Raw genomic sequence first — 19,239 nt, forward strand, 5'->3', positions numbered from 1 at the left:
CACGTGGGGAAATCCAGAATATCTCAGGGTTTGGAGCTGCCTGGGCTCAATTCCCGTGGTCCCTCCATCCCCAGAGGCTTTCTCAGCCCGTGGGATGCTGGTGTTGATGGCAGCTGGGACGCTGGCTCCAGCACATGGGGACAGAGGTCCTGCCCTCCCCGGCGCTGCGAGACATCACTGCCTTTAGCTGCTGTAATGGGTTTCTAAAATTAGCTGCACACTCTGCCCTTGGACTCGAGCAGGACATTTCTCAGTTGTTTAATATCAAAAGTCCAAAAAAAATAAAAAAGGAAACAGAGCACAAAAGCCACCCAGTCAATGCATGGCTAAGTTTATTTTATCACTTGTCCAACAGAACTCGACATCTATTTTAAGTCATTTATGAGGAGTACAAGTGTGAATAGCTGCAGAAGTTTTGCAATTCCAAGACACCACATACAGCTGCTAAAAAAAGCAATTTTAACCTTCCCAACAAAGCCTCAAAAAAGCAGCCCACCCTTCCCTGGATCGTGTTTCCCATCTACTGATTTCAGGCAGCCAAAGCTCATCTCCCCCAGATCTGAAGTTGATTTCTTTATGCAGAGGGCCCCAGCCGGGGCAGCATCACCCCCTCACTGCTTCCCTTCCATTTGGGCTCGGTTTTCCCCATGCTGAGCAGGACAGGTGCAGGTTGGTCCCTCAGGATTTATCTCTCCCTTCAATTTATGAGTATTTTATATTTTGCCATCGGCCACAGCTCCTATAAATAAACGCTGGCTGCCCGTGGCAGATGTGAGGCCTTTCCCTGCCTGCACGCTCTGTCTGAGGCCCTGGCTTCCCAGCAACGGGAATGGCAATGGATGTGAGTCTGCAATGAAATATTAATTGGGAGCAATGCTGCTCTCCTGTCTACAGAGGGGAATTTTAATTGAGGACCACGTTAACAAGTTAATACCTTCCCTCACCATGTGGTCACAGCAGGAAGGGGGGTTGCTGGGACCTGCTCTTTTTAATTGGAGCATCTCCTATCACCTCTGTCTCCCCAAATCACCCCAAATTAGCAGCCCAGTGTTCATCACCCAGCAAACCCAATCACCAGCAATTGCTTGATTTGACTTGTGGTTTCCTAAGAGGCAGAAGCATCTCAGCAAGGAGAGCCTGGAGCATCCCTGTGAGGTCAGGCCTGACCAGCAGCACCTCCCTTCGTGCCCTTTAAGTCCTGGCTATCCCTAACTGCTCCCAAACTGAGGGCTCCAGGTGCAGAAGGGCATCTGCCAGTGCCCAGCAGCATGGGCAGGAGATCCCCAGAGCTGGAGCAAAATAGGAGCTCTCAGATAGCACAACATCTGAAAATGCAAGCTCAGAGGGTTGCCTTTCCTCCCCATTTCTGACTGGATTTAGCCCACCCAGGGCTGCACCGGACTTCAAGCAGGATGGAGAGATGGGAGGAGGGCACCTCTGACCTCACATTTTCTGTATGTTTTGGTGAGGACTGAGCTCTCTGAGACACCAGGAAAGCACAGGAACTGCTGCAGCCCTTCCAGGGCTGGAAAACGATTCTCCCTTAGCTGAGGCTTTTAATTTCAGGGGTGGGAGTGGGGGGATGGCTGCCCTCACCCTACAAAGCAGAAAGCAAAGGCACAGCAAAGCAGCCGGCAGCAGCGGGACAGCTCCTCTGCGGGCAGGAGGGGCCGTGTCCAGCTGTCACTGCCACATGCCACCCACGTCCCCGTTCTTGTGGAACTCGTGGAGGTGGTCAGCGTACCTGGGGAGAGGGCAGAGCCACGTTACCCTGCAGCCAGCCCCAGGGTGCCCTGGCAGCCCAGCACCGATTCCAAGGGCTCATTCCTCGAGGATGAGCACTGTGCTCTGCTCCAGCCATGGCCAGCAGGGAACTGGAGTCATGGCACGGCTCTGACACCCCCCAGGCCTCCAGGATCATCTTTATAATCCTTTATCATAAAGATTTATCAGGATTCTTCCTGGGCAAGGACTGTCTGCAGGAAAGGCTTTGAACAACCAACTAAACACAAGGGTTTGCCCTGTTCCCTGAGCTTTTTCTCCCCCCTCCCTCACTGGGTTTAAAGCCCAATTAACTGGCCTTGTTTCCAGCACTGGGGTGCCCAAAAAAGTGCTGCAGACCAAGCCCTGCCCAGCAAACAAGGCCTGAGGCTGGGCTGTGCTCACCACTCACTTCTTAGCACAGAAGGCGCTGCAGTCCCGTCCCACGCTCTCGCTCCAGGCGGTTTTGTAGAGCACCTGCAAGGGAAGGAACGGGGTCAGCTCTGCTCCCACCTCCACCACAGCCCCTCCTCACTGCAGTCTGTGCCACTGCTGTGCCAGCCTGGCCCTGCCATCCCACCCTGGAGAGGCACTTGTGACAGGGCACGCAGTGACAGGGCAAAGGAATGGCTTCAAACTGATAAAAAGTAGGTTTAGAATGGGTATCAGGGAGAAATTCTTCCCTGTGAGGGTGGGGAGGTTGCTCAGAGCAGCTGTGGCTGCCTCTGGACCCCTGGAAGTGTCCAAGGCCAGGCTGGATGGGGTTTGGAGCAGCCTGGGACAGTGGAAGGTGTCCCAGTCCATGGCAGGAGGTGGCACTGGAGGATTTTAAGCTCCCTTCCCACCCACACTGTGACCCTGGGATCACCAGCGTGGGGAACCCCAGTGTGCTGCAGGGATTGCCCTCAGGATGGCCAAGATGACCTTTTCCAGTGGGTTATTTTTACTGGGACAGTGCTGCTGTGGTGGTTTGGGATAAGGCTCAGGGCTGCACATGGATGGAGATGTATTTTTGGAACAGGCTTAAGGAAGGTCAGTGCTTGGCTTGGCTCCTTTTTACCTTCATGCCTCCGTGTTCTCATTGCAGAGCCGAGGTCTGAGGAGGCAGGAGGCAGTGCTGGGGTTTGGGAAGAGGGAGAAGCCCTTCCCATCCCCAACTGATTGGTTCAAGCCTTGGGGATTTGTAAGCTGTTCTCACCAGGGAATGGCCCTAACCACACAAACACCCACCAGCAAATCCAAAGCAGGGTTAATTGAAGTCTCCCAGGATCAGTGGCAGAGATGTCAGCCCCACTGTGGGGATGGAGGAGCAGGGGTTCCCTCCAGTCCCCTGTGGCACACACAGCTCATCCCCAGCCAGGCAGTGCTGGGTGCTGGATTTCAGGCTCTTTTGTGTCTAGATGATGTAAGATCATTCCAGCAGCCATGTAATATTTATGAATTTTCCTTTTTTTTTTTTTTTTTTTTTTTTTTTTTGGGGTTAGAGCTTTAAAGTTTAATGATGTTTAACTTTTTATTTCCTTTGCTCCTTTCCTCACCAAAATAACTTTGAGAGCAGGACAGAAATATTGTTCTGATTTGGCTTTCATCTCACTTCCTCGTTTAATTATTGATGATTTCTTTGGCTTTTTTTTCCTCCCTGAAATGACAAATAAACTCCCAGAAACTGTGCAAAGATACAGGAGGAGTTTGCACCATGACAAACTCCCAGGAGATTTGGGCTGGCTGAAGCCTTCATCCCTTCCAAACCTCTGCTTCTCTACTTTCAACCCTAACGTAGAGTTGGGGGAAACTTGAAAACTAGAGAAAACTGGAGCCACAGGGCACGTCAGAAGCATGGGGAGAGCCAGAGCTCATCTCTGGAGAGGCAGCAAATGCACTCCACTGAGCAGGAGGTTAAGGATGCACCCAGGAATAGGGTCCACATGGTCTAGAACCAGGTAGTGTGGGCTGAGGGACGTGTATTTTATTCCTAAAATCACTTATGGTGTTAGATTCATAATTATTAACCAAAATTTTGCTGCCCTCTAAGCAGAGGCTTGCTTGGCAACACACTGTGTGAGCTCCCTGCATGGCACCCTGATCCCATGGCTGATCCCAGGAACAACATGAGCACACAGACAGCTCCCAGCTCCTGCCCTTGGGCAGGTCTATGCCCACCCAGGGTGGTATTTCCACCCTGTGAAGTCCAGGGGATATTCCTGATATTCCTTGGCATGTCCACATGCCATGCTCCCGGCCCTGCCGTGCCTGCAGAGCCACTGACACAGCAGGGCAAGGCTTGGCACATCTTAAACCAGCCCAAATTGCCCCTGGAGTGGATGGCAGCAGATGTTTTATCTCAGTGCCACCCCCTGGGCCAGCCCCTCACCAGGAAGACGAGGCAGTGCAGGAGCAGGGTGTAGAAAAAGGCCACGGTCCGAGCAGTCTTGTTGGACAGGATGAGCCGCCCCTGCAGAAAGCAGAACGGAAAATCCCATTTTCATGTGGGTCACTGGAAAGCAGCTCTCCTCAAACAGGCTTGCAGAGATCCTGGCCAGGACTGGGAGCCTGTTCCTGCCAGACCCTGCACAAACACGCAGTGAGGAGGTGTTTGCCACCCACCTGTGCCCAGCTCTGGGCGTGATGCTCCTCCAAGGTGGCTGCACAAGTGCCTATGCTCCCAGCCCAAATCTGCCCAAACCAAGGTGGGTTCAGTGTGGACTTTCCCTCACTGAAAACCCTTCTGGGGGTTTATTCTGAGTTGCTTTAGCCCAGCTCTCTCCAGCAGCTTTCCCTGCTCCTGCTGTGCCAGCCCTACCTTGGTGCCTGCTCCAGCAGTAATTAAGCTTTGCACATTTTTAATTCGTGAGCTCAAAAAACTTTGTAATTTGTAGCATCCTCTCGTCACCTCCTGGGCAGGGCACTGGAGCCAAGGCTGTGTTGGTGCTCCCAGAAGCTGCTCCTGGTGTCCCCAGAGCTGGGCCCTGGTGTCCCCTTGCTCTGTCCCAAAGCTTTGCTCTCCACCCTTGCAGAGCCTGTGCCACCCCACAGGGCTGTCCCAGCTCACTGGGGGCTGGAAGCCTGTGGGGTCAGGATGAATTGCCCTCCACCCCTCATTTTGGAGAGGCCACTGAACCACAGCCAGACCCTGATGATGCCTCGGCCCTTTTGGCACATCCCAGTGGGAAAACCTTCATGCCCATCCCTTCAAAAGCATGAAAATCAGGAGCAGCAGAGGAGTGGCTTGCAAAGGACAGGCCCTCCCTTCCTTCATAGCCACTCTTCATTCCTGCTGTAACCCAGGGCCTCATTATGGACCTAAGCACATTCCCCAAACACCACGCAGCCTCTCCAAAGCTGGCATTAAAACCCACAGATCTCCCACCAAACCCATTCCGGGCTGAAATCGTCTTTGCTATTCACGACCACGGTGGAGGCTGCTGTAACAAACAAGATTATGTTCTTAAATATTCCCAAGGAATAACTCCCCTAAGTCAGTTTTTTTTTGTGAATGCCTTTCATTAATTCTCCGTGGTGCTAGCACGCCACACAATCCATATTCATGTTGGCATTTGCTTGGTTTTTATGCAAATGACAGCTCTGCCTTTATTACAGGATATCTCTGTGTTCTCTGCAGCCCCACAGTCCCACGTTCACCTCCCTTGTGCTGGAGAGCTGGGGGTTAACTCGGCCAAAACCCCATCCTGAGCCTGCTGCTAATGCCACAAATTTCACTGTAAGTCAGATTTCCTCAATAACCACATTTTTAGCTCAGAATCCCCTAAGAGATGGCAGCCCAAGCTTACAGTGGCAGCAGTCACTCTGTGGCTCAGACAAGGACCCTCTGCTGCTGCAGACTCCACAGCTACCCCAAGATATCCCCTGATGCTGTTTTGGAAGGAAGAGCAGAGCAGGAAGGATCAGGGCTTGGGAAGGGGTTTTTAAGGAGAATGCAGTGAGAAGCCAAAGTGTGTCTGAGGATGCTGCGCTCTGTGGGGCAGAGATTTTCCCTGGAGTGTTGGACTCTCTGCAGCCCCCCACACTCCTCCCCACATGTGTGGGGTGCTGGGGCTCTCTGGGGGGGTCTCCCATGCAGGAGGGTTTGCCCCTGGCTGTGGGTACAGCCCTGAGCCCCACACCAGGTCACAAACCAGAGGAGAGGTGCTTAGAATCATAGAATAGAATCAGAATTGTGTAGGTTGGAAAAGACCTCAAAAATCCTTGGGTCCAACCATTCCCCCAGCACTGCCAAGCCCACCACCGAACCACGTCCCCAGGTGCCACATCTCCATGTCCTGAAATGCCTCTGGGGACGGTGATGGGCAGCAAGGGAGGAAGGGGATTGTTCCTAACCCAGAGGCCAGCACGGCCCAGTGTGCTCTGCACCCTGCCCAGGCCAGCAGGGATGGGTCCTTCCCACTGCCCAAGAGCCCCATTCCCTTTTTTTGGGCTAAAAACCTCTCAGCTCCCAGCAGTGCTGCAGAGCAGCCGCTCACCATGCTCAGCGTGGCTTTATCCCAGGGACTGAGGCTCAGGTATTTCCTCTGGCGTTCCTGCAAGGAAACCATACAGGATTTTGAGGCTCAGAGGCCTATTTGGGGTTTGCAAAACATGGAAGGAGCTGTGTGCCCCAGGATGGTCATATTTACCCCCGCCCCCAGCCATCATCTGGGCACAGCGACTTTTATTTATTTTTTGCTTTTGAAAGCAAAGGACGTTTGAATGCATTTCATTCTACCAGAGCTCCCTGGATTTCATCTGGGCATGATCCCACAGGACACAGAGGGGCTGGTGCAGAGGGAGGGTGCTGGGGAGCCTTTCATACCTTCCTGCTGAAGGAGGAGAAGGGGTCCAGGCGTTCCTCGTACTGGGAGGAGTAGCGCTGCTCCGTGTCATCCCTGCTGCTGCCCTGTGGGAGCACAGCCAGGTGAGAGCCAGCAGGGACACCCAGCACAAGGACAGAACCCTGTGCTCCCCCATTTGGAAGGAAACACCCCCAAAAGATGGAGCAGCACAGCCCAGAGCTGACCCACAGAGCTGACAGCATCTGTCCCCTTCAGAAAGGAGAAGCACAACAGGAGCTGTGGGACAAAGCCCTGAAATCCACAGAATTGTGGAATGGTTTGGGTTGGAAAGGACCTTGGGTTGTTACACCAGGGGATTCTGCCATGAGGACTCTCTGTTTCTCCTGTGTCTCCCTATTTTGGGCCCTTTCCATGAAATAATTGTCACCTGTGTCATCCTCACAGAGCTCACCTGGGCTACTGCAAATCCCACCCTGAATTCCTCTGCTGGGCCAGGCAGGAGGGAGACAGCAGTTTAGGAGGAGGAAATCATTGCTCAAACATAGAGCTGTTATAGGCTGGGAAAAGGGCAAGGAAAATGAAGAAAACCCCTTGAAAGAAGGGGAAGATTTGGGTGGGTTCAGACAGGACGGACTTTATACTTCTCCTGTATAATTCCCCTTACACAGCCTTGGCTGCAGTGAGCCCCGAGGATGCTCGTGCAGCCTCCCTGCTCCTCTTTCCCTCCACCTCTGCAGAAACTGCAGATTCCACATCATTCCTGCCCAAATCCAGCCTGGGAACAGCACATGCTGCCACCAGCCCTGGGCACAGCCTGCTGCAGGCTCTGGCTCCCTGCTGCAGTGCTGATTCCCTGTCCCAGCACGCAGCACTTGCTGCTCTGCCCGGCTCCCCGAGGGCTTCCTGGACCTGTTCCTACGTGCAGAGGGTTGCCCTGCCTGGCTCAATGGCTGGTTGTTACACCTCTGTGTAAACCTTTAGTAAGCCTGGCCTCACACACTGCAACCCAACCCTGTGGGTTGGTCACTGTGATGAGGCCAGAGCCCCATTTAGGGGCGAGGAGCTGGCCACAGCCCGGCCACTGCAGTGATCTTTGATGAGTATTTTTAACGTGTCACATGTCCCATTAGAGGGTGAATTATGCAATCCCCTGAGCTGCTGCCACGGAGGGTTTTGCTCTTTAGCTCATGGCAATGGCATTCAGGGGTTGCCTTGTGGCAGAGGATAAACATGGAGATGATATTCCACAGGAGAAAGGGGAAAAAATGTCAGAGGGGACGACCTGGCGTCATCACTGGGACATAATGAGAGGAACCAAATAAGGTGCCTCGAGCTGTAGGAGTTTCCCACCACCAAATGCTATTAAAATATCCCTAAATAAAACAGACTCAGTGCAGGCAGCACGGAAAGGCAGCAGCTAGGGGAAGGATGGCAGGGAATGGGTGTCCCCTCTGTGATGGCACTTTGGCATTTCTAAGGAAAGCCCGAGGTCAGGAGAGCCTGGCTCTGACCAGGGAAGTGCTGGCAGTGGAAATCTCCCAGGCAGCAGCCTGAGCCTCCTGCAAACCCCCAGGGAGGAACTCCTGAGGGCCACAGCACGAGCAGAGCAGGTTGCAGCAAAGTCTGGTTCCCCTTCCCAGCCTTCTCCTGGCATTACTGGGATGATTTTGGGCTGGCTTCTCTTTTGTCTCCTGGCTGCTCAGGGAGCAGCTCTCTCTGCTGGATACAAGAAGTTCAGGAACGAGCACAAGTGGGACAGGATGAATTATTTTCCAGGCTCTGCTGCAGGGGTTTATTGCAGGAGGTCCCAGTTTAACCTCTGGCAGAAGAGCCCACACTTGCCTGCTAGAGCAGCACATTGCCAGCAGTGAGCATCAGAGGGGGTGTAGCAGCTTTGTTAGGGAGGAGATTTGGGCTTGTGGCTTCAAAGATGCCAAAGATCCCTCAGCACAGTTCTAAACTGCCTCCCTGGCAGGGAGAACCTTTCCCACCCCAATTAGCTCCAACTTCCACGGCAGCTGCACATTGGAAATGTGCAATTTCTGTGTCTGGGGGCTGTGAGCCCAGCCTGAGGACGGACAGACAGACGGACAGGGGGACACTCACCCGGCCAGGGTAGCTCTGCAGGAACTTGATCTTCTCGTAGAGCTTGATGTTGTCAGCTCTCAGGTTGTCCAGCTCGCTCTGCAGGGCGTGCACCGTGTGCTGCAGCACCCGGTTCTCCTGCAGGGGTGTGGGGGGACAATGGCACCCAGCCAGCCTTCAGTGCCTTTAACCCAGAATTGAACCCCCTGGCTTTGGATTCAAATTGCTCCTTAATAAAACTGTCTCAGATGTGGCAGAAGGGGGGTCCCAGTCCTGACCCATTCAGAAGCTCATCCCTCAGTGGGCAAAGAGGGGCTGGGGCAGCCGAGGGGGGCTTTGGGATGGGATGTGGCTCCCACAGGAGGTGCAGACACAACCAGACAGCTCAGAAAAGGTTATTTTGAGCTCTACTTCAATTTATGAGCTCAAAGTGTATTCTCTATGTGCTTTTTCCATGGCACCCCCAAACACTGTGCCAGGAGGACAGGGACAGAGGGACACAAGGACAGAGGGACGCTGTTTGGATCCATCCTGGAGGGCTGGGGCAGGCTCTGCTCCTGCTCACAGCAGGATGTGTTTGCCTTTTGCCTGCAGTGCCTGGGACAGAATTGCCACAGGCCAGCAGAGCAGCCAGCCCAGGCTGAGCCCTGCAGCCCCCAGCCCCTCCCCAGCAGACTCACCCCCTCCAGCTCCTGGTTCTTGGCCCGGAAGCGTTCCCTCTGGCTGGAGATGATGGACAGGAGTGAGTCCACCTGGCCCTCAGGAAATGAGGTGCCAGGGGATGGAGGGTGACCTGTGGATGAGGTTTGGTGTGAGAGATGACCTGGTAGATGCCCACCACCCACCCCAGGGGTGTGCTCAAGGTCCTCTTGCTGTGGGACCTTGGGGGCACCCAAATCAACCCCAGTGCACAGTTATTACAACATGGACTGCTATTTATGACTTTTCTTTTTCATTTTTGAAGACTCAATGTGGACAGGAAAACCAATTGCATTATTTGGTACAACCCATGGCTGCCTTTCCCTGACTCCATCCCTGCCAGACTCTCCCCTCTGGCCTCTGCAGCAGCTGCAGCATTAAAATAAACCCCAGAGCCACAATCCTCTCTCCCCTACCCCGACTCCTCATCCACCATCAGCTTGCTATGCCCAGGACCCCATTTTTTGGGTGTTCCCCATGGGTTGCCCCCCTTGATGGGGCTCTGTGGGTGCCTGGGAGGCTGTGGCCATCCCTCCCTGCTCTTCCTTCCTGGCAGTGGCGTTCACAGCCAAGGAGAAATGTGTCCCCAGGGCCATGACTCAACCAGCTGCACTGAGCAGTTATTCATGGAGCAGGATGGGTGGCTGCAGGTTGTTTAGCTTGGTGGGACTGTTGCTGTGATAATGTTTATCTTGTGTTTTCAAAACCTTGCAAAACAAACAAAAAAAAAGCAAGCAAAAAAAAGGAAAGGAATTTTTTTTTCCCCCAAAGGAGCAAGGAGTTGTTATTTTTTATTGTTTTTGATTCATTTTCTCCTGCAGACCTCAGCGCAGGGGCTGATGTACAGGAAATGTTTCACTCTCTGGCTCTGGAGGGGTTTGCTGTGGGAAGAGCAGGAGGCAGAGCACAGGGCTCAGGGGGTTTGGCTCAGCCTGGGCTCACCAGCTCAGCACAGAGCCAGGCCTGGCACGTGCCCGCTGCACCCCTTGGCAGGAGCCAGCAGATGGGCAAACCGTGCCCAGCATGGAAAACCAAACATGGAAAACTCTCCCAGTGGGGGACACACAGAGCAGGGGATGGCTCAGGAGCTGCCCTCCGTGGAGAAGTGACCACCCTGCCACGGCTGGGGTGTCCCAGCCCAGCCTGGCTCCCCTCTCACCATAAAACTGCGCCGTGGCCTCCTTGATGGGCTCAGGGATCTTCTCCAGCCCGGGGCTGGCCGCACCCTGGGCAGCACAAGCAGAAGAAATTAAACATTTCCCACCCACCCAAAGGTGCCTGGGCAAAGCAACCCCTCCTGGGTCCTGCTGCTGCCCTGCAGCTGCAGCCTCATCCCTGCTGGACAGGTTCTCTGCAGGGACAAGGACTGACCCAGCTGCTGCCCCACCTCAAACCCCAGCCTCTGCCTGGGAAGGGGAAGAAATATTGTGCTATTGTTTTATCTTGTGCTTTCAAAACCTTTCAAAACAAACAAAAAAAAAAAGCAAGGAAATAAAAAAAGGAAGAAAAAGGAAAGGAATTTTTTTCCCCCACAGAGGAGCAAGGAGTTGTTATTTTTTTTTGATTCATCCATTCATATCATCATATATATATTTTTTTTGATTCACCCATCTCTGCTGGGTGAATTATCAGAAAGAAAAGGAAGGAAATAATGATAATAATGATAATAATGATAATGATAATAATAATAATAATAATAATAATAATAATAATAATAATAATGGAAAAAGAGAGGAGGTTGACACTCCCCCACGCCCCCAGCTCTGACAGGCAGCCCTGGGGCTGTGGGCAGGCTCTGGTACCTCTGCCTCTGGGCGATGCACGGCAGACAGGGCTTGGATGGTGCTGAGGTCGTGCTCCAGCTTGGCCACGAGCTCCTTCTGGGCAGCCAGGGTGGCCACGGCCTCGGTCAGCTGGATCTGCAGCTCGGCACAGCGCACTGCAAAACAGAGCCAGGGCTGTCACCCCAACCCCAACCTGTGCCAGGGGACACCAAAGAGCTGAGAAACCCCCCTGGGGCAGCAGAGCCGGCTCAGAGCAGCACTCCCTGCTCACAGCAGGGTCCAGCCTCCTGGGGATGCCCCAGGGTGGGCACAGCCCCTGGGAGGGAGCAGTGCCACCTCCCAGGGCCAGAGGCAGCTGCCTGCACTGGCACAGCTGCTCCAAAGGCCTCAGTCAGATATTTTTGGTGCCCCAGGGGTACCTGCAGCATCCTGGCTGGGCAGAGCTGGGGCACCTGGAGAGGGTTAAGGGGAGGTGAGTCCATGAACTGATCTCCGGGTCTGGTCTGCACAGGAGGGGTGATGGAAGAGGCTCCCCTGGCTGTGGGGCTGGGAGAGGCACTGGCAGGGCAGGTGGTGAGTGGGGGCCTGGAGCAGGGTGGGGGACACCCCCAGGAGGGCTCAGGTGGGACCCTCCTGCCCCAGGCACGGGGCCAGGCCGTGCACCCCCAGTGTTCAGCCAGTTTTCTACAAAGGATCCCTCTTTTCAGCTGCCCCCCAGAGTAAAACCCACACCCTAAACCACAACAGGCACTGCTGGAATGCTCCAGGAGCAAAACAAAAACCTCTCCTTCCCCTCACATAACCCCAGCCCAGATGTGAAGCAGTGCAGAGCTGCAGCTACAGCGCGAGGCACGGCACCAGCACCGCAGGGCAAGCTCCGTGTTCCATTGGCAAATCCATCCCAAACCTGTCCTGCAGCAGAAATCAACTTGTTTCACCTTTCCCCCTGGCTGCCAGCAGTGTCTGGGCCTCTCCCTGGCTGGAAAACCTGCTCAGCTCCAGGTTCAGAGCTGGAGGTTCACTGCCAGCACCTCCACCACAGGGATGCAGGATCCGGCCCTCTGTGCTTGGATTTCCAGGTGGGTCAAAGCTCAGGTCCCATCTGTTCCAGTCCCTCCCTGATAATTCCTGTTGTAATGATTCCCCTAATTTCCAGACAGCTGGAAGGCAAAAGAATTCCTCATTTATCAACAGCCAGGGAGCAAGAAGTGCAGGGGTTGCCTGGGGAGCAGCAAGAGCAGGCTGTGCCCAAGGCTCCTATCCTTTCTGAGCCTTCAGACAAGGGGTGCAAGGTGTGCACAGCTCAGTTCCAGCTCTCCCACTCTGGCCAGGCTGGGAAATGCTCCACACACCCAGGAACCAGCTGTGGAGGGAGGTCCTTGCACAGGGAGTGATGCCCTGGCCACAGGGTTGGACTAAGAGCAGCAGTGATGAGGGCTCAAAGTGATGCCCAAAGTGACCCTGCTTTCCCAGCAATCAGGCTCTTTGCTGGTGCAAATTACCATTTTTTTGTAGGTGTGGCACTTGGGGATGTGCCTTGTGGTGGGCTTGGCAGTGATGGGGTAAGGTTGATCTCAAAAGTCTTTTTCAACCTAAAGAATAGGAAAGACAATTACTGTGTTGGTGTAACAGAATTTCAGAGTGGTTTGGGTTGGGAACAAACTTAAAGCCCATCTCATTCCACCCCCTGCCATGGGCAGGGACACCTTCCACCAGCCCAGGCTGCTCCAAGCCCTGTCCACCCTGGACTTGGGCACTTCCAGGGATCCAGGGGTAGCCACAACTGCTCTGGACACCCTGTGCCAGGGCACCCCCACTCTCACAGAGAATTTCTTCTTAATTTCCAATCTAAACTTAGACTGGTTAAACTTCTTTCTGTTTAAAGCCATTCCCCTTCCCATGTTATTCAGAAGGACCAAGCCTCACTGCAGGGAAAGAGAGGTGGCACTTGCTTTGAATACAACACGTGGATTTATTTTTTCCCCCTCTGCATATTTATATTTTAGAGCCCTCAATAAGAGACTCAGGCCCGAGCAGTAGTTGTGCTAAAGGCACATCCCACTGGAGGTCAGTATTTCTCCAGGAACGGGGAATCCCTGCCTGCTCCAAAACATGGGTGGCCTGATGAAAAATATTTGCATCAACAAGATTTGGAAAGAAGAAAACCTCTTCCCTAGGGTTAATGATTCAATTGGCTGTCTTTTAAAATTGCATTAAAATGTAGTTGGGAAGCTATTGCTGGCCAAACATGGGCTGGGGGCCCAGTTCTGCACGAGGCACTGCTGAGCACCCTGCCCAAGGTTCTCCAGAGCAGGAGGTTACCTGGGGCAGGAATTGTACCCTGGCCTCCCACCCTGCCCAAAAATCCTCTGCAGAGCGGAGCTTTGGAGCCTGCAGAAGGAGACCCAGGCCCTGCATCCCAGCTTCTGCATCTCTCTCTTAAATGACCCTTTTGGCTTCTGAGTTACATGGACTGAGTTTTTCAATTTAAGAGAAAAAAGGGTCACCAAAGAAACACAGCTCTCAGTTTTAAGGGAATCTGCATTCTTCCTTCCCTTCGGCTTCACTCGGCCTTGGCCATGAAACCATCCGTGAAAACAGAAAAGGCTGGAATCCGTCTGACACTGAAAGCAACCAAACACAAGGAGCTTCCCTCTCATCTCCCCGTCAGTGTCACTCCTCACAGTTGGTTTTTGGGGTTGTTTTTTTAATCATAACTTTCTCCTTTCACAGGGGCCGTGGCCACCCGCGAGCTCCTCACGGCTTTGCCGGCAACTCTTCCCCTCAGCACTGGGAGCAGGGCCTGGCAGGACAGGCAGGGAGCTCCGGCACTGACTCTTCCCCTCAGCAGTGGGAGCAGGGCTCAGCCAGGCAGGCAGGGAGCCTGGTACTGACTTTTCCCCTCAGCAGGGCCCGGCAGGGCAGGCAGGGAGCTCTGGCACTGATTTTTCCCCTCAGCAGGGCAGGCAGGAGCTGAGGCGCAGCAAAAGGATCCTGAACCTGCCTTTGTCCTCCCCGAGTTGCTGAGCCCTCCTCTGACCCCTCAGATCTGCAAATGCCTCCGAGGCCGGGAGGAGGAGAGCTACTGCAGAAGGTAACGGGACAAAGAAGGCAAAGTCCTGGGGAAAGTGGGTTTTAAACCACGGATCTTTAGCGTCGGACTCTGCCAGCTCAGGCTTTTTAAAAGCCAAGCCTGGCATTGCCATGGCCTTATGAAGAAAAGAGCAGAAGTGCAGGCACTGGGCAGCCCCACGCTGGCAGAAGCTCCGGTGCCACCCTGGCACAGACAGGGCTGGTTTTCCCCTGTCTGATGCACAGAAAATCAGAAGCTGGGACTGGATTATTCCCATCCCTGGAAGTGCCCAAGGCCAGGCTGGATGGGGCTCTGAGCAACCTGGTCCAGTGGAAGTTGTCCCTGCCCATGGCAAGGCTTGGTGATGTTAGAGGTTCCCTTCCAACCCAAACCATTTAATTATTCTATGATACCTTGCCAAACACTGAATGAATGCTCAGAAAGAACCTGTGCACAAAGAAAATGCTCTAAAGAAATGCCTTTTCTGGGAATTCTATGTGCCCAGGGGGCACAGCCATGGATGACACTGCCATGGGATGAATGTTTCTGGAAATACCATCAAGGACCTGTATGGACAGGCCATGTGGTGGGACACACAGTGAGCAAATAAAACCCAAAATAAGAATAAAAGATTGACATGAGTCTCACGCTTCTTTCCTTGTGAACAGCCCGGTCAGTCTCTTGCCATTCCAAAGCTGCAGGTTAAATCCTTGAAGTGATTATTGAAGAAGAGTCCTGGAACCCCAGTGGCCAGGCTGGTGGGGGGCAGAGCCTGGCAGATGCAGGGGCTCATCAGGAGTGCCCCCGAGGCCACGAGCCCAGCGCTGCCACAGAGCAACAGCAACTCTGACTCCTGTAACAAGCCCCAGCAACTGGGCTCCCTTGGCAAATCATCCAAAATAAACAGCATCTGTTTCCACAGATGGAGAAAATTAAGACATACTAGCAACTTAGTTTGAAGTTATAAGGCCAGACATAAATAAATGAGAGGCAATCTTTCCATAAGATGGTGGCTTGATTACTGAATACAGACAGATGAATAAATCACCTTGGGGTGAGATAGGCTGTAACTTGCTACTCTTCCATGGGACCAGGGTAACTGCTCATGTGGATCTTCAGAGCCCCCAGGAAATGAGAGGTGAGTGGTGTAGCTGAAGGGATAGGGGTAGGAGCACACACATGGGCAGTTGTGGCAAATTAGCTGATGCTCTGCAAGTTCACACCCCGATTTGCCTCGTGGAACTTTTTAATCTCCCTCCATTTACTGTCTGGCCTCCCTGAATTTACATAACTGTAAAAAAAGAAAAAGAAAAAGAAAAAGAAAAAGAAAAAGAAAAAGAAAAAGAAAAAGAAAAAGAAAACAAGCTGAGAAGTGATGTGGCACGCTCTCTTTGAAAAGTCATCTGAAGTGCACTGAAAGCCACTACTTCAAAGCTTTGAAATCTATTTTATTGACTGGAAGGAAGATGATGGTAAGATAAGTAAATCTTGGAGTGCCTTGGCACAAAGGCTCAAAGCTGGAGACTCACTCATCACAAACAGGGGTGTCTGAGAGCCAGGGCCAGGAGCAGGAGCCAAAGGAAGAAGCAGAAAACTGGGTCTGCCATGGACCCTTTGATTTTTCCAGCTCTTTCACCTTTCCCTATGCTGGACCACTCCAGTTCATGACTGGACAGTTACATCTGACTTGAAATCATTGCTCTTCCCCATGAAAAAAAAAAAAAACATGCCAAGACTTCCTGGCATCGCTCTCCAGGAGCCTTTTCAAGCCAACAAAATCTTACCTCCGGCTCTACCCCATGCCAGAGCTCCCAAGGCTCACACATAAACTCGGGCCTAATTTCAGGCTCTTGAAACACTTGGCATTTGGCTTTTAAGGAAGTCTGGAAAAGGCTGTTATTGCCCAAAGTCCTGCTCCCCTTCCAGGAGAATCAGCAGGAGATGACTCCACCTTGACCCCGCTTTGCAGCTGCAGGGGTGAGGAGCACACGATCCCAACGCTGCAGATCCAGCCCTGCATGCACAAGATCATTTTCTCTGCCCTCTTTTTTTGGTCTGTGAAGATGCCAAGGCAGAAAGAGCCGAGCCAGAACCCTTCCTGCAACAGGAAGGTTGTCAAAGGCCTTTCACCATTGCACAGCTCGATGGTTCCAGTTCTGGCTTGACCTTTTCATGGTGAGGGAGAACATTTCTGCCTGGCCCAGAGTGTGTGGGAGGCACTCAATCCACCTCAACTTCATGCAAAGCCTTTTGCTTGGGGCCACCACTGCTGGGAGCTGTCAGTAGGCTGAGAAACAGGACATGGAGGCAGGGAATGATGGAATATTGCTTTCTACAAGTCAGCAGAGCCCTGTCTGTGGGCTCTGAGGTGCAAAGCTGCTCAGAAGTAAAGACTGAAGAGCAGGTTTTAGTGCAAAAACCCAACTGAGCATCTCACCTCCCATGAGGCAATGAAAAATCAGTGTCATTAGAAGGGACTGTGCTGTTCCAAAAATGTCCCCAACATAAAGAAAGATCTAGTGCTCCAGAGATCTCACCAATACAACAGAAACACAAAGGAACTGGGCTTTTGGGACATTTTAAAGCAACTTTTGTAGAAATCTCCAGGGAGGGAGGAAAGGTCAGTCATCTCCAAGAGTTCCTGAGTAGCCAGAATGCCTGGATTATTAGTCTGGGAATCATCTCAGCCTGCAGTGCTGCTTCTGGGCTGCCCTGGTCCATCTGTACCTGCCACAAGGGCATTCTCTGACCAGACCCTCTGCAGGGCTTCTGAAAGGGCAGAAAAACCAAAGAAAGGAATGATAAGTCTAAAAGCCATCTCTAAGTCCTAGCACGATCTCCCTGGTCTCCAAGCAGAGCTGTCAGGCCTGGGAAAGCTCCAGGAGTGCAGAGATGAGGATTCTCTGCAGACACAGAGCTGGAAGAGAAGCCATCAGGAACATTCCAGGGATGACACACAAGAGGAGCAGGCCCAGACAGCAAGGGATGGCAGTGGCACCAGTGAGGACAGCAAGAACAGCCCTGCCCTGCTCTGTTTTATTCCATGTGCTGCCAAAGAGACAAGAGAAAACAGGGACAGGTAGAGAGCAAATCGTGTCCAAAACCCTGAGAACATTTGAGACTTAATCTGCCCTAGTGACAAAGGAAGCACAAGGAAAAACCCCAGCTGCAAAAAATATATAAAAATAATGCTCATTCCAACATCAGCATCATTCTCTGAGTTCCTGCTGCCCTCTCCTCAGGGCCAGCTTGGAAAATGGCCTTGGGGAAGAGAGGAGGAGCCACCAAACTGCAGCACAACAGGACAAGGGGGGATGGTTTTCAACTAAAAGAGGGCTGATTCAGGTGAATTCTAAGGAAGTGGGTTTTTTTATGATGAGGGTGGGCAGGCCCTGGCACAGGGTGCCCAGAGCAGCTGTGGCTGCCCCTGGATCCCTGGAAGTGTCCCAGGCTGGGCTGGATGGAGCCTGGAGCAGCCTGGGACAGTGGGAGGTGTCCTTTAAAGGTCCCTTCCAACCCAAACCATTCCATGACTCCCTGGGGCTCCCTCTCAGAAGAGGTGCAGGTGAGATTTCTTCTCCCTCCCCTGCTTTTCTCCCTTTCTTTTCACATTTTGAGGGCCTGCTGGGAAAGGAAGGTTTGAAGGATTTCTCCTTCCCCTTCCTCCTGGCCCAGCCACTCCAAAATAAACAGCCCCCAGTAAAGAAACCCAGCACTGTTTAATAAATTCACCCTGTAAGGAGAGAGATTTCATACAAGAAGGGATTATTTCCAAGGGTACTAAGATAATTACATGGGTAACTTGGAAGAGTTCAAGAAAACAGTTTGAATTTTCTTATCAGTTTCCCATAGCTTGGAGCAAAAAGAAAATAAAATGCTGTGCTGTAATCAAATCATGTTTTCTGAAGCCCTCTGTTGGCAAGTACACAATTCCTTCACCACTTCCATTAAAACAGAAATACTGAGGAGAAAATGACAGCATTTCCACATGGAAAGAAGTGGGGCTCAGAAGCATCATGTCAGCCACTCACAGCTTCTTACCTGGTGGGAACATGATGCCATGTGAAAAAATGTCCCTTTTCCCACTGACAGTCAAACTGTCTCTCACTGATGGTGGAGCAGAAGCAGAGCCAAGACCTTGGCACTGAGCTGTGAACTTCCTCCTGCACCCAAGGATGCCACAAACAAGGACTTTTCCCATCAATCCAGCAAATCCCTCTAACATTCCCTATGCAAACCTCACCCACCCAGCAGGAACTCACAGTGATGTCCCAGTTCAAACCAGTAAAGGTCTATGGGAACACACAGTGTACATTTTTTTCCAAAAAGAGAGAATTTTGACATCCTTTTGAGGGGCTGCCCCAATAAAGTTATGGTGGGAGATCCAACTATCTCCATGGAAGGCCATAAATATCTGCTCCTGACCTCTCAGATGCTTCCTTGTGGTTTGGGTTGCTTTCCTAACTTCCCAGAATTAACTTTTTGAGATTTAGGCCTGAAAGAACAGCCTGGCTGCATCCCAAGATGCAAAGTTTTGAGCTACTGTGAGCCTTCTCCAGGCCAGTGCTTTCTCAAGTTTAACACATCCTTTGCTTATGACCATGCGTGGCATTTTAGGAGTTTCATGCTGACACCACCTGAAGAAAAGTGCAGGTTACAAATACATAGATTAACCTACCCAAGGCATGGCATTTTAAAAGTCTAGCTGTTTAGCATCAAGTTTAAAAAAATTAGGGTCAAATTATACACAATAATACCATTTATAACAATCAACAATTGGAGTAGTTATTAAAGAGAAGGGCAAAAATAAAAACTGTTAAATCATGAACTTTTCCATCCTGTGGAACAACTTGCCAGATGCTTCAAAATGAGAAAATGGATATTTGTCATGAAATGAAGGCATTTAGTAGCATTTTAAATACATTTTGAAGAGAATATCCCCACAACTGCAGAACTAAAGATGGCAAAGACACACACTGGACACCAACATGGAGCTGACCAAGTGCCACCCCCACTGGGGTGGGAAATCCAGCCTGACCCCTGCTCTGCA

At 52.1% G+C, this 19,239-nt stretch overlaps 1 protein-coding gene across 1 annotated transcript in view; it reads right to left on the minus strand.

Moving 5' to 3' along the window:
* Window positions 1–314: 314 nt before the first annotated feature.
* CUX1 (cut like homeobox 1) overlaps window positions 315–19,239 on the minus strand; it is a 268,920-nt gene continuing 249,995 nt past the window's right edge. Inside the window, exons 15-23 of the mRNA XM_030288034.4 lie at window positions 11,135–11,271; window positions 10,492–10,558; window positions 9,314–9,426; window positions 8,655–8,771; window positions 6,569–6,652; window positions 6,240–6,296; window positions 4,133–4,213; window positions 2,174–2,238; window positions 315–1,744 (exon numbers count right to left, since the gene is read on the minus strand). Coding sequence (XP_030143894.4) covers window positions 1,684–1,744; window positions 2,174–2,238; window positions 4,133–4,213; window positions 6,240–6,296; window positions 6,569–6,652; window positions 8,655–8,771; window positions 9,314–9,426; window positions 10,492–10,558; window positions 11,135–11,271 — 782 coding nt within the window. The 3' untranslated portion in view covers window positions 315–1,683. The remainder of the gene's footprint in view (window positions 1,745–2,173; window positions 2,239–4,132; window positions 4,214–6,239; window positions 6,297–6,568; window positions 6,653–8,654; window positions 8,772–9,313; window positions 9,427–10,491; window positions 10,559–11,134; window positions 11,272–19,239) is intronic.

This window comes from Taeniopygia guttata, chromosome 19 (assembly GCF_048771995.1).
Source record: "Taeniopygia guttata chromosome 19, bTaeGut7.mat, whole genome shotgun sequence".
NCBI classification, from domain to species: Eukaryota; Metazoa; Chordata; class Aves; order Passeriformes; family Estrildidae; genus Taeniopygia; species Taeniopygia guttata.